At 51.9% G+C, this 14,968-nt stretch overlaps 1 protein-coding gene across 15 annotated transcripts in view; it reads left to right on the top strand.

Annotated features, from left to right (window-relative positions):
• Positions 1–14,968, top strand: part of ARHGEF10L (Rho guanine nucleotide exchange factor 10 like) — a 117,939-nt gene that overhangs the window by 89,335 nt on the left and 13,636 nt on the right. For 14 of the 15 annotated variants that reach the window (XM_053280532.1, XM_053280534.1, XM_053280541.1 and 11 more), the window contains 2 exons: positions 3,539–3,661; positions 4,242–5,329. In XM_053280532.1, the coding sequence (XP_053136507.1) occupies positions 3,539–3,661; positions 4,242–4,774 (656 nt within the window). In that variant the 3' untranslated portion in view covers positions 4,775–5,329. Of the gene's footprint in view, positions 1–3,538; positions 3,662–4,241; positions 5,330–9,530; positions 9,626–14,968 lie in introns of those variants that run through there. The other variant, XM_053280544.1, reaches the window with a different exon arrangement.

The raw sequence follows: 14,968 nt of genomic DNA, 5'->3' as shown, positions 1-14,968 counted from the left end.
GGGGTGACTCTTTTGCACATTCCTGGAAAGGTGGGGCGCAATCCCTGCTTAGTGCAAGGTTTAAGGTTCACACACGTCATTGAGGCTGGGCAACGTTTCTTGTTACTTAGGCAGTGGGGTGGGAGAAGGGCTTAATCCCGTGCACGTTAAAATGGCCACGTGGCGCTTTTTGGCCGCAGACCAGGGGAGGTGAGATGCGGAAGGGGTTTCCAGCAGGGCTCTTGAATCTGGGTTGTGCAAATCAGCTCACAGTCAGGAGGATGGAGGCCAAGAGATTTTTAAGGCCTGGCGATGCTCTACTTAGCAGCAGGGACCTCTTTGCAAGAACTCTGCCTGCTTGCAAAGAATACTGCTTCTTAACCATTAATGCTGACAATCACTCCTCCCCGCCCCGCCACCCCCGGCCCGAGGCTCTCCTGTTCCCACCTTGTTTTATTGACATTTTCATCTCACTCTTCTCCCTCTTCCCACCACCAACACTCCTGGTCTTTCAGCAGCTAATTTGCAATTAAAATGCACCACTGCGCCACCAGGCTTAGGAGAGAGAGTGGGACCGTGAGGGGAATTGTAACCGGGCGCTATTCCCCAGGGTGGGATTCCTTGGGGACCTCAGCCCTGAGTGGGGAAAGAGCTGAAGGAGCTCTCCGGACTGGTCCACACCTCGTTCAGACTTGTCTCGGAGACCTGAGAGCACAAGGGCCGGGCTGCTGGCCCCATGCCGAACCTTCCTCCTTCCTGCCTTTCAGGCCTGCTCTGGTCTCTGGTCAGACAGGGAGTAGAGGGGTGAGATCACTGCGGGGAGACACGATAGAGGCCTGTAAAATCATGCCTGGTGTGGAGAAAGGGGAGAGAGAGAGGAATTCTTCTCCCTCTCCCATCACACCAGAACCAGGGGTCACCCCATGAAATTGATTGCTGGGAAATTTAGGACCAGCAAACGGAGGTACTTTTTCACACAACACATACTTCGACTTGTGGAATTCTCTGCCACGAGATGTGGTGACAGCCAACAACCTGGATGGCTTGAAGAGGGGTTTGGAGAACTTCATGGAGGAGAGGTCTATCTAGGGCTACTAGTCGGAGGGCTAAAGGCCACCTCCAGCCTCCAAGGCAGGATGCCTCTGAGTGCCAGCTGCAGGGGAGTAACAGCAGGAGAGAGGGCATGCCCTCGCCTCTTGCCTGTGGGCTTCTCAGAGGCATCTGGTGGGCCACTGTGTGAAACAGGGTGCTGGACTAGATGGGCCTTCTTGGGCCTGATCCAGCAGGGCTGTTCTTATCAGGGCTGAGCCGAAATGCCTCCCCCCAGTTTTGCTGCCCCATTCACAGGGGACGGGATGTGCTGGATTGAGCCATGGATGGCGTAGCAGGGGCAGAAGGGGGTGTCACGGGTAGTCCTGACGATCCTATACTGTCGGTACTAGGAGGCGAAGAGAGCTGGTCTTGCAGTCGTGAACATGAATTGTCCTCTTGGCTAAGCAGGGTCTGCCCTGGTTTGCATTTGGGTGGGTGACTACCTGTGAACACTGTAAGATATTCCCCTTGGGGGACGGGGCCGTAGCCCAGTGGAAGAGCATCTGCTGTGCCTGCAGAAGGTCCCAGGTTCAATCCCTGGCAGCATCTCCAGGTAGGGCTGGGACAGACGCCTGCCGGAAACCTTGTAGAAGCCGCTGCCAGTCAGTGCAGACAATGCCAAGTTAGATGGGCCAATGACCTGACTCAGTATGAAGCAGCTTCTTTTGTGCCTGTGTAGTCCTCTCTGGGCAGCTGGTGGTCAGTCCGCCTGCCCCCCTCATAAGTCCTCTCAAGGAGAGGAGAGCTGGTCTTGTGGCAGCAAGCATGACTTGTCCCCATAGCTAAGCAAGGTCTGCCCTGGTTGCATATGAATGGGAGACTAGAACTGTGAGCTCTGGAAGATATTCCCCTTAGTAGGGGATGGAGCCGCTCTGGGAAGAGCATCTGAGGTTCCAAGTTCCCTCCCTGGCAGCATCTCCAAGATAGGGCCAAGAAAGATTCCTGCCTGCAACCTTGGAGAAGCCGCTGCCAGTCTGTGTAGACAATACTGAGCTAGATGGACCAACGGTCTGACTCAGTATATGGCAGTTTCCTATGTTCCTATGAACATCATCACATAACGTCATTCCCAGGGGATTCTGGGCAAAAATGGCAGCCACCAGCCGCCCAGGAGAGCAATGCCATCGCTAACACCACAAAACAGGTAGCAGCAGTCAGGTGGGAGGGATGGTGAGTTGGGGTGTTTGGGGAGTAATCTTTGTGCCCCCAACCTCCCTATTTTGAGCTAAAGGTCCTGCCAAGAGAAGCCTTGACTCAGCCTTTTGTAACCTGCACTTTCATGATAAAACTTCCTCCACGCATTAAGTACTAAGCCATCCTTCTGCAAGACCTCCATCGGCAGGGAGAAGTGTACTTTCTCAATAAATTGCTGACAACAGGCAGAGTTGTGCTCGAATGAATCACGCGCCGCCCCAATGCTACTCTTCAGTCTGGCCTGGTGGGATGAGGTTGCAAAGACCTTTGAACCTGGGCACAAACGGATGTCTTTTGGACTAGGCGCTTTCTACTCGGGCGGATGCTTTCCTCCCTGTGGAGTGCGCCTCTCCCCCTACCTGCTCCTGCACCTGGGAACAGGTGGTGGTGGTGGTGGTGGGGGGTGTCCGTCTCAATCTGCCTGCCTGGCTTCCTTTCCTGCCGCTCTTGCTAAACCAGAAAGACAAGCCCCTGCTGATCAGGCGGGCAGAGCTAATCTGGCCTGACACCGAAAACATGTTAATTCACGGCAGCAAGTTACCCATTTTGTTGTCTGTGCGGAGCAAAACAAAGAGAGATCCTTCTCGCTTGCCAAGGCCCACGCGTGCAGCATCTCAAAAACAGGAGCTTTGGGAACGGAGCCGCCACCTTCCGTGGGGTGGCCGTCTCTGAGTCCAGATGCCCCCACGCCCCTGGCCTGATCTTTGATCTTTCCGTTCTGGGGAGTGTGACTGGATGGGCTTACCGAAGATCTGACAGGTCGCCTGGCTTGTGGTCTGGGTGGCATGTTGCATCCATCTCAGAGACAGAGAGGGCTCTCTCTCACAGCTTGGACTTATCCGGAGCCATGGAGACGCCTCCCTGCAGTGTAGGACCACCGCGTGGTTTTGGATTTGGGAGCAGTCTCCCTTCTAAGGCATGTGCATGCATAAGAACATAAGAACAGCCCTGCTGGATCAGGCCCAAGGAGGCCCATCTAGTCCAGCATCCTGTTTTGCGCAGTGGCCCACCAGATGCCGCTGGAAGCCACAGGCTCACAAGCTTCTTGATGTCTGTTCAGTTAATTTTAGACCCCGCTCAGGTTGAATCAGGAAGGCCCCACTCTGGATGCCTTGGCTTACACACTGTCTTGATACTGCTGCCCAGAATGAAACTCATTCCGCCCGCAGATGGAAAAAAAACTAGAGAGAACAGGAGAGGAGACGTGGCAGAGGGAAGGACTGAGACGGGCCACTTTTTCCGTTCCGTGATCTTCCCCTCTTTTCCTCAACAGGCCAGAAGAGCGTCCGTGTTACCAGCCTCATGATTTGCCAGGGTCTTCTGTGGGTGGGCACTGACCAGGGCATTCTGGTCCTGCTGCCCGTGCCCCGGTTGGAGGGGATCCCAAAGATCACTGGTGAGTCTCCTCCGATGGGATCACATTTCTGTGTGGGGCAGCAGAGAACAAGGGAGACGCGAGCCAGGAAGTGGCCAGAGATGGGCTCTTTAGTAGAGGAACGGATTTCCAAGACATGGGAACAGCTTGAAATCATCAGATCAATGTATTTATTTTTTGCATGCCAAAGTCCTAGATCATTGGAAAGTATGGATTTAAATTCGCCGATTCCTGTCGTGATCCTAGAGGGATTTTTGGACCATCCAGTCTAGAATTGATTGACCGTTCTGTGCATATTGTGTGTCTCTCTTGAGCGGCAGAGTCATTATTTCTCTCTGTTCAGTGTTTGATTTTGTGAATCAGTGTCTTGCCTCTTAGAATTATTATTTTTTTGCTCTTGCCTCTGTCTGCTCTAACTGCAGGGTGCACCTAATGGGAGGCAACCCCCCCCCTTTTTTTTTTGCTTGTGAAATTGCATTAGGAGAGTTTATTTCTCCTCTAAATTGGTTCCGGGTCTGGTTGTTAACATACAGAAGTGTGCTCTCAGACGTGCGGCCGGCTTGTTGTTAACTTCTCCTGCCTCCCTCTCTCTGTTGCTCAGGGAAAGGCATGGTCTCTTTCAACGGCCACTGCGGGCCAGTGGAATTCCTGGCGGTCGCGCTCAGCACCCTGGCTCCAGACGTCTTAAAGAGCGAGAAGGAGGAAGACCCCCTGGCGGAGTCCCCAGCTGCCGATGGCGAGAAGCAGGAGGGCGGGTCCACGGAGCTGGCTGCCCAAGAGAGCCCCCCCACCAGGGAGATGCGGAAAAAGGGCATCCTCTTGCAGTATCGTCTCCGCTCCACCACCCACCTCCCTGGGCAGTTCCTCTCGGTCAAGGAGGCCCCTTCCGCCGCTGGGGGGGCCACTTTGGAGCACACCGAGGAAGACGGCTCCATCTACGAAATGGCGGACGACCCCGACGTCTGGGTCCGGAGCAGGCCGTGTGCCCAGGACAGTCACCGCAAGGAGATCTCCTCCTTGGCTGTCATCTCCGGCGGGCGAGGCTACCGGAACTTCAACCCCAATGGCAAGACGCCGGCCAGCAGCGAGACGGACAGCACTCTGCTCATGTGGCAGGTGCCTCTGATGCTATGATGCCCGTCTCCTCTCTTCCCTTGCTCGCTGCTTCGCCTTTTCTCCCACTAGGAACCGCTTTCGGGCAGCGGCAACGTAACTGGATTGTGTGTGCCGTTGGATGTGGCCTGCTCTCTTGCCGTTTGACGTCTTTGGGGAGAAAGCGGCTCCCCTGCTCCCCTGCAAGAGGATGGCAGGTTTTTAACTCCCTCTCTGGGTGGTGTTCACACTCTCTTTTTAAAGACTTGGTGTTCTTTTTTTTCAGATTTCAGGTCTCTTGTTTGTCTGCTTCTCTGGGGAAATGAACTTGCAGTTTTTCCAAGCAGGTGGCCTAGGAATTGAGTGCTCCCTGCAGGTTTTGGAGCCACCAGGAAGAGTGTTCTTCTCCACAGATGACTTTCCCCCCGGAAAGGGGCATGAAGATTTGTGTATCCATGTGTGAATATATAAATAAATATATATATAAATATATATATATATAACATTAAAAATTCTGTATATTATTAAATTGTATAAATGACATCTGTATATATTGGTGTGTCTTCTGACGCAGAAATAAAGAAGGTAAACAGAGAATAGTTCTGTCTTCACTGCCGCCGCTGTTGGAGTAGACTCATGCAAGGTAAGCATTAGTGGTCTCCTCGTGTGAAACTTGCTGCCAGTTTAGAGGTTTCTCCTCCAGCAGAGTATGTAAGAAATCTGCACTGGGTCGGACCATTTCAGTAAGCTTGGTGAAAGTTCTCAGGAGGATTTATAGGAACATAGGAAGCTGCCGTATACTGAGTCAGACCCTTGGTCTATCTAGCTCAGTATTGTCAGACTGGCAGCAGCTTCTCTAAGGTTGCAGGCAGGAATCTCTCTCAGCTCTCTCTTGGAGAAGCCAGGGAGGGAACTTGAAACCTTCTGCTCTTCCCACAGCGGCTCCATCCCCTGAGGGGAATATCTTACTGTGCTCACACTTCTAGTCTCCCATTCAGTTGCAAACCAGGGTGGACCCTGCTTAGCTAAGGGAACAAGTCATGCTTGCTACCACAAGACCAGCTCTCCTCCTTGTGTACGTGTCCCTACAATCTTGCTGATTCAGATGGGCAATGACTCCTCTGAAACCCACCACACCCCTGTGAGGACACATAGGTAAGGCTGGGAGTTTGTAAACTCTGGAGACGAGGGAGACCCAAAGACCATCCAGTCTGCCCCTCAGCAACGTGGGAAACGTTCAGTGGGAGGAAGCAAATTTGGGGTTATAGGGTACTTATAGGGGACACAATGAGGTGGTTTCAGCCCTTGTGAAGCAACGTGGCAAGAGGTAGAGAAATGAAAGTGAGGGGAAGAGGGCGGCTGAAATGAACTCAGCGTTGACATAGCAAGAAAAGGGCAGAACTGAGAGATGAAGAGGAGAGCTCGGGGGCCAGAGAGTTCTGACTCTGGCAAGGGAGGGTTTTTATCAGCCATTTAAATCCATCCCAAATCCGATTTCTTGATCACTCCAATTTCATTTTCATTTTTGGCTCTCAATTATATTCTCAGCAACTCAACCTTGAAATAGGCCGTCTCAGCCGAGCGCTGTCGGAGAAGGACTATTACCAGTTGTACATGATTTCCGTAGCTTATTTTTTTCCTAATTAGACATTAAATGCGTGTAACATTTTCGCCTTCTCTTTCTTATTTTTTTAAAAAGCCATTTCTGCTCCAGATTAAGTTGTCTTGCGTTCTTTCTCTCCCCCCACATCCCAGATGTCTTGATTTGGTTTTGAATTTCCAGTGGGGGCCAAATCCCCCCCCTAGGTCTTCCGAGCTGAGGTTAATCTGTTTGAATGGAGCATATAAGAGGGCCAAATTCTTCAAGAGAAGGCAATCATTTAAATATAATACAATGAATTAAAACACTAGAGCCCCTGGTGGCGCAGTGGTAAAAGAGCCCCTGGTGGCGCAGTGGTAAAACTGCCGCCCTGTAACCAGAAGGTTACAAGTTCAATCCTGACCAGGGGCTCAAGGTTGACTCAGCCTTCCATCCTTCCGAGGTCGGTAAAATGAGTACCCAGAATGTTGGGGGCAATATGCTAAATCATTGTAAACCGCTTAGAGAGCTCCGGCTATAGAGCGGTATATAAATGTAAGTGCTATTGCTAGTGCTATTGCTAGAGCCATGGCATCTATTGGTCTCCAGTGCAAGGGAGCGTGCTGTCTGTCTTTCAGGGGAGAATCTCAGCCTGGTTAGCAGGCTGCAGACTCTATTCTGGCACGGGAAGCTGCCATATACTGAGTCAGACCCTTGGTCCATCTAGCTCAAGATTGTCTTCACAGACTGGCAGCGGCTTCTCCAAGGTTGCAGGCAGAAGGAATCTCTCCCAGCCCTATCTTGGAGATGCTGCCAGGGAGGGAACTTGGAACCTTCTGCTCTTCCCAGAGCGGCTCCATCCCCTACTAAGGGGAATATCTTCCAGTGCTCACACTTCTAGTCTCCCATCCAAATGCAAACCCAAGGGGACAAGTCATGCTTGCTACCACCAGACCAGCAATCCTCTCTAGGAGGAGAGGGTGCCAAGATTGGTTGACAATATGCAGATAAAGATAGAGCTCTGTACAGAGAATTAAACAGCATGCGAGTGAATATTGCTATTTTATTCCTTGCCTCTCCTCACCACCTTTCAGTTTTGCCAGCTTACAAGGTATTAAACCAACATTGTCTTTATTAAACAGCATGGCACTGCTCCCCCCCCAGTGGCGCCTAGGGCATGTGCCCTGGCTGCCCCCCCTAGTTTCGCCTATGGCCCAGAGACTCTCCTGTCTCTCCAGAAAGTGTTATTTTACATACAGAGGGGAGCTGGTCTGGTGGTAGCAAGCATGACTTGTCCCCTTAGCTAAGCAGGGTCCACCTTGGTTTGCATTTGAATGGGAGACTAGAAGTGTGAGCACTGCAAGAGATTCCCCTCAGGGGATGGAGCCGCTCTGGGAAGAGCTGAAGGTCCCAAGTTCCCTCCCTGCCTGGCAGCATCTCCAAGAGAGGGCTGAGAGAGTCTCCTGCCTGCAACCTTGGAGAAGCCGCTGCCAGTCTGTGAAGACAATACTGAGCTAGATGGACCCAGGGTCTTACTCAGTATGTGGCAGCTTCCGATGTTCCTATGTTTCCTAAAAGGGTTTTCAAGAGGTCTCTCCTTTTCCCTGCCTTTTTTCTTTTCTAGTATGTGTAGACAATACTAAACTGGATGATTTGGTCTGATTAGGTATAAGGCAGCTGCCTACAGCCCAATAACACTCTCTCCCTCTCATTTTGAATATGGTTAAACACGTTTTCTTTCTCCAAATGCAAAACACACACACACACACACACACACACACACACATACAGAGTTTTTCTCTTTCCTTTTTCCAAACAGAATATAAAAGGTTGACGTGAAACAGAGTATACTTTTAAAGATGACAGAGAGGCACAGAAGAGTAGGCACATACAGAAACAATGACTTCCGATTGAGAGAGATTTAAAATAAATACATAAATAAATAGATAGATAGGCAAACAAACTAGGCCTGGAGTGGGGCAGAGAGTAAACAGTGCTGTTTGTTTTGAGAGTTCTGAAAACCACTGGAGAACTTTTTCCCCCTGTGGTTGGAGAGTGTTATGTAAATATCCTCAAGCATGTTGCAATGATAGCCAACAGAAGCTTGGAGGTGCAAATAGATAGCTGAGGGGAGCAATTGCAACTCTGGATGAGGCCCAGCACATGCACGGGCTGAGTTCTCGTTTCTGGCATGGGAAACAGCCATATACTGAGTAAGACCCTTGGTCCATCTAGCTCAGGATTGTCCTCACAGACTGGCAGCGGCTTCTCCAAGGTTGCAGACGGGAGTCTCTCTCAGCCCTCTCTTGGAGATGCTGCCAGTGAAGGAACTTGGAACCTTCTGCTCTTCCCAGAGTGGCTCCATCCCTTAAGGGGAATCTCTTACAGTGCTCACACGTGTGATCTCCCATTCAAATGCAACCCGGGTGGACCCTTCTTAGCTAAGGGGAAAGCGGTTCCTAGTGGGTCATGCTTGCTACCACAAGACAGGTTCGCCGCCGCCAATATTACCCCCCCCCCTGATATTTCCCCACGAGACTCCGTCGAGCTGCTCTCGTGGTGGCAAAGCATGACTTGTCCCTTTTGCTAAGCAAGACTTTCCCTGCCACCGATATTTCCCCACACTGAGCCATGAAGATCTCCAGGGTTGCTTTGAATAGCCGAAGCTGATTCCCGGGGACTCCAGGCCGAACTCGAAGGGTTGCTGAGGCCCAACAGCTCCGTTACAGTAGAACTCTGTATGAGCTCTGCAGAGGGGCATGGCGGCTGCGTTTCCCTCGTTTCCTGAGCGAAAATCTCCCCTGCCAGCCCTCTGGATTTGCCCTGGAGTCCATAGGCATTGGCTTCAAGCTATTGGAAGCAACCTTGGAGATCTTAATGGCTCCACTGGGAAAGGTATTGGAGAAGATATTGGGGGAGAGGAAGGGGGGATTTCCAGGACTAGTTTTGAGGGTCATGCACACCAAGACATGGAATGCTAAGCAAGGTCCACCCTGGTTTGCATTTGCATTTAATGGTTTGGTATCAGTAACTATATTTGGAAAAAAACATTGGGTGTGTGCCGGCAGTCTGTAGGAATGGCTTCTGTCAGAGCTGGCAATGCTAGCTCCATAGAGGGCCTGATCTTCCAGTTTCTCCAAGAAAACTTCAACTAGCTGGCACCAAAAGCAACCAGATTTGTTCTGGGCCTTCTACGACCCTTTGGTGTCATTCTTGCAGATGGACCCTGCCAGTCAACCAAGAAGAGGAACTTCCCAGAAGTAAAGGCTGCTTTATCCTGAAGCCTCTGAGCAATGTGAGCATGGAAACTGACGGTAAGTTCACGTTTCCCCTTTTCTCTCCCTCTTTCTGCTCCCGATTAAGTTGTCTTACCTACTTTCTCTTTCCCCTGTCCCATATGTCTTGACATTGTCTTGGCTTGCTGGTGGGAGAGGAACAAGAGAGGAAAACGAGGCCAAATTCTCCACTTTACGGCTTCTGAGTTTGGGTTACTTTATTTGCATCAAGTGTAGCTTCAAAGGTCGGGGCAAGTCTTTCAAGAAACACAGTCAGTTATGAATTAAAATACCGATGTTATGACATCTATATTTTGCTCTGGTTGCTCTTTCTGTACCATGGACAGTGGTGTGCATTACGGAGACATTTTTTAGGGAGGTCCCTAAGAACAAGCCTCTTCCCTGAAGCCAATGGCTCTGGAATTGGCTGGAATTCCTCATACAGATCTTGGAGAAAGCCGCTGTTTTGGGATAGACTTCTTCTTCTTCTTCGTCTTCTTCTTCTTTTTATTTGCTTTGCTCGGGTGACCTTGATTATCTCTTGATCAAATTAACACACTCAGGCAGCCGAAGCTGCTTTAATGAAGACATTTTCGTGTCGCCTCGTTTTCTGCCGGCTGTCTAATAAGGTGGGTATTGGCGTTCCGCAGAGAAGAATAGCATCTTCTTGCAGACGGAAGCCATCAGATGTCGCGCGGCCTGATTCATGCGGCTTTAATGAGATTGGCTGGTCCCAAGGTGTGTCCGTAAGCCCAAGGAGACGTCGGGGCTCGGGGCTGGAGTCCATCAGCCCGCACCGCATAGCTTCAGTGGGGTGAGTTATGGGGAGGGAAGCCCCCGATCCCCAGCTGGTGCAACTGGCCGCAGTCCAAGTTCAACAGGGCTGTGCCAATTCCTCCCTGCCACTTGGCTTTAATTGAGGAGCATCTGGTGTGGCAGAACTTGGCACTGGAAGATGGTTGCCTAATCGGCTGCCGATAACAGGTGGAGTGCTGGGTGGCTACCCTTCTCCTTGCTGGGCTAGGACATAGAAGGCTGTCCTCACGGTCGAGGTTAGGGTGGGCGGGGCTTCCTACCCTCATGCGTGAACTATCCGCGCTCATAAGAACGTAAGGACAACACTTGTGGGCTGGCAGCTGCGAGAGGCAGCTGCGAACCCAGAACTTGTGCGTAATTCCAGAGCCAGGGTGGAGGGAAAGCATCCTCCATGCCTCCCGCCTCCGTCCCCAGCTTGCAGACGACCGTTTCTCCTCCCTTGCTTGTAGTTTTCTCATCATGGCCACTCTGGTTGCACATAGATCCCGAGTTAAGGTAGGTGAAGTCCTACCCTAGGAACACAGGCAGCTGCCATATACTGAGTCAGACCCTTGGTCCATCTAGCTCAGTATTGTCTACCCAGACTGGCAGCAGCTTCTCCAAGGCTCCAGGCTCAGCCCTCTCTTGGAGATGCTGCCAGGGAGGGAACTTGGAACCTTCTACATGCAAGCAGGCAGGTGCTCTTGATAATGAGAACACAGCCCTAGAATCTCAAAACCGGGAGGGGGAATTAAAGACTATTGAGTCAAAGGAGAACCCTGTGGACAAGACCAGGTTCCATACTGGTCAATGAGACACCTCTGGGAAGCCCCCACAAGCATGGCAGGAAAGGCACAGATGCTTCTCAGCAGCTGATGTGCTGTTCACAGACCCTCCCCATGATGCAAGAATAAAAGAAACCTAGAATCCAAGATTTGGAGGGCTAACTGCTGGGAGATTCAGGAGAGACAAACAGAAGTGCTTCTTTACACAGGGTGACGTTAAACGATGGGGGGAAATTTCACTCCCTGCATCAGATGATGGCATGGACACAGCTACTGGGCAATCACCCCTGTCTTGTGTGAATTGGTCAGTAGGCTGGCGTGGCCGCTTGATGCTTAGTCAAGAGGAGATATTGGTTAGGGAGTGTTGTGGAACCTGGAAACCTCTGTATTTTTGAATGATACCAATTGGAATTTGGAGCGCGTGATACCTCTCCGGCTCAGGGTGGGAAGGGACAGCTGTGGGTGTGTTTGTGTGTGTGTGTTTATCGGGAGAGTGCAGTTGGCAGTACTGAAGCATCGGGAAACTTGACGTGCGGAATCCTCATCCCCTCCTCGGTGTCCTCTGCTGCCAACAGCTTCCAGCAATCCAGGCCACAGCGGCCCACGAGCAGAGAAGGCTGCACGTTCCTGCCCCACCATCCCGCCCGCAGCTCAAAGAAGTAAAACCTGGGAAAGAGCAGTGCCGTCCCCCCTAGTTGAAGAACTGCTCTCTCTCAAATTGAGGTCAGGCTCCGTGCCGGAGTCTTTACAGGCCCTTCTTGAACAGCCGGGGCGAGGTGAGAGCTTCGAGTCCTTGGGGAGACAGGCAGGGCTTTATAGAACCATCTAGGATGGCTCCAGTTGATAGAAAAACTAATAGCAGGAGATAAATTGGTGTCAGGCGAGGGCTTCGGTCATCAGTCAGACCTGCTAACAAGCATATATCCATTGTTGCAGCGAGATTGAGCAGGCTCTCCACTCCTTCCTGCAGACCAGGCCAAAATTTTGCTCCACCGTTTTGTTTTGTTTTTGCACCACAACTGTAGCACAGCGGGTAGGTTTCTAACTCAGGTTTGCTTGCAGAATCCTCCATTTCCCCTCTCCCTGATTCTCACTCTCTCTACATTCGGTTTGGAAAAATTATCGCCGGTGAATAATGAGCCCACACCTGAGCCGCTCAGAAATATGCTGAGTTATTTAAAAGGACAGAAAATGATTCCATTTGCTTCTGAGCCAATCCGGATTTGCCTTCCCTGATCCCTACCCACTGAGGAACAAAAATGAAGAAAAACTACCAAACCAGGCAGGCATCCAATGTCTGGGCAAATGCAGCAGGTGGCTTCTGTAGTTTTGTGGTGGGAATTCCCAAAGGGCATTTTTAATAGAATTGCCATGTCCACCGGAATTCTGGGTTTCACATGGATTTTAAGCATCTCTTTTCCCTTCTCCTCCACAAATATTTTTTTTTCTTTGGGGTCTGAGCAGGGATTGCACTGCACTTTCTAGCTGCTGCTGCTGCTGCTTAGCTCTTGAAGGGGCATGAAACCTTTCAGGGAAGGGGATGGCTTAGCTGGGATTTGAAAGCATGTCTGTCAGGCATCCGGGTGGTTTTTGCAAGTGCTCAGAGAGCAATGGCGTTTGCGAGGTGAACAGGCTGGTGTTTGGTCTTCCCTAACTTTGCTTCCATTTTGCCTTTTGCTTCATGTTGAGAGAGAGAGAGAGAGAGAGAGAGAGAGAGAGAGAGAGAGAGAGAGGTGGTGGGATGGGGTAGAGGAGAGACTCAGCATTTTAAAAGGAACATTCAACACACACCCTATCCCCGAGAGGGGCGATGAAAGAGAGGGAGTGGAGATGAGAATGAGTGAAGCTCACGGCGGGATTCTGCTGATGCTGCCAGGTTGATGTTGGCCATGCAACCTCTTGGGCTCTCAGGCGGTCTCCAAGGGAGCCGCCTCAAAAGATGCCCTGGCTGAGAACCACGGGGAGATCTGTGGAGTAGTCGGAAGCTGGAGAAGAGAGCTGCTGTGTGTGCAATTCCCACTCCACCAGTGGGCCAAGAAGAGAATCAAAGCGAGAGATTTGTACAGCCGGCAGCTGCCTCCTTGGGCATTTGGCTGGGCCAGATCAATCCCAGAGAGAACAGCAAATGCCTCTGCTGGGGAGGTTCTCTGTGTGCACCGTAGCAGCAGACGTTTGCAAAAGCCTGCCTAGACATTCGGGAGGCTGCGGCTGTGTTTCACCTCCTGGAATCACGGTGTGGCAATTCTAGACAGCACTGCCAGCATTTTCTCATCAGGAGAGAGGGGAGATCTCGCTCTAACGGGACCTTGGAGGAGGATTAACTCTCTCTGCAAGGGGCATCCCAGTTGACCTCCTCGTGCGGGGGGGGTGCTCTGGAGGGGAAATGCCCCAGCAATAGAGGAGCAGGGCCACTGTCTGCGAGGGAAGCAGAGGCTGCTGGGGGGGGGCCTAGAAATAGCCTTGCCCAGGTTTTTTTTTGGGGGGGGTGTTCCTAGGAAAGGGAAAGGACAGAGGGAGCCCAGGGCGGAGACCAGAGCGGGATCTGTCCCTTCCCCTCTGGGTCATGATGGGCGAGTGTCTGGGGCCAAGGGCTCACCGCTCCCGCAGGGGCAGAGGGTGGCTTTCTGTGTGCTGCTCAAGCAGCTGCCACGGTCGCCTGGTATACATGCCTAATCCCTTGCAAGGCAGGGCTGAGCTAACAGGCCTAAAGCTGCCGTGGAGATGCCCATTTCTTAAATGCTCCCCGTCAATGATAGACCTCATCTGCTCAGAAATCCCTCGCCGCGCTCCGCAGAGCAGCCAGGAGGCCTCCGTGCGCATTAATGGTCTGTCCGACTCCGTCCCTAATCTACACACACACACACACACACACACACACACGCCTTGTCCAGGCAGCAGGCCCTCCCTTCCACCAGGAAGGTTTGCTCTCCTGGCCCCTAAGCCTTCCTGTTTTGCTGCCCACCCCACGGTAGCGTCGTCGTCTTCATGGCTTGTTTTGCTTGAGCCAGTCATTGGTGGTGGGGAGGGAGAGAGATGGTCTTCTCTCAAGAGAAGCTGCAAACACATTGCAGGGGGAAGGAAATGATGTGTGCTCTTCAGTGCCAAAGACAGGGCTGGCCTCTGAGTCTGAGCCTTGGTCCATCTAGCTCAATATTGCCCACTCTGACTGGCAGCAGCTCTCCAAGGTTTCAGTCGGGGGTCTTTCCCAGCCCTACCTGGAGATGCTGCCAGGGAGTGAATTGGGGACCTTCTGCATGAGTGCTCTCAGGGTTTCCTGTTATCGATAGCAGCCCGGCTCATTAAAGGCTAAGCATTGTACTGCTGAAATCTCTGCTGCCAATGTGACCCCCCCCCCAATTCACCTGGCAGGGTCTCCAGGGACCCGAACAGCTGTGTAGGTGAGAGGGACTTATGGGCAGGTGCAGCTTTTTACCAGTTTGTCATCTCAGGATGTGAGAAAAGCGGCACCAGCCGAAATTCCCTCTTGCATTCAAAGTACAGAGGGGGCATTTCCTCTAAGCATGTGCAGAGTGCCTCTCCTCCTGGATGCACGGCCTCTGGGGTCGGGGCCAGAGAGCGTGGGCCTCCTCTCTCTGCAGCTCTGAGCTCCCTGGTTCCTCCTTCAAAAGGAATTAAGCTAACGCCAGCTTGGTTCACCCTAAGAGCAATTATCCTTAAGCCCTCCTGTAGTGGCTTAAAAACCGTTCCCTGCTTGGGACTGGCCCGGGGCCAAGGCAGCGCGGAGATCCCAGGCGAGGGGAGGATTTAGAATCTCGCCGGCGTTATTTCTCTGTGGCTGCTT

The sequence above is a fragment of the Hemicordylus capensis genome, chromosome 16 (genome assembly GCF_027244095.1).
Source record: "Hemicordylus capensis ecotype Gifberg chromosome 16, rHemCap1.1.pri, whole genome shotgun sequence".
In the NCBI taxonomy this organism is placed as follows: Eukaryota; Metazoa; Chordata; class Lepidosauria; order Squamata; family Cordylidae; genus Hemicordylus; species Hemicordylus capensis.
Note: the sequence above shows the minus strand (reverse complement) of the source record. Positions and strands in the feature narration are given on the sequence as shown.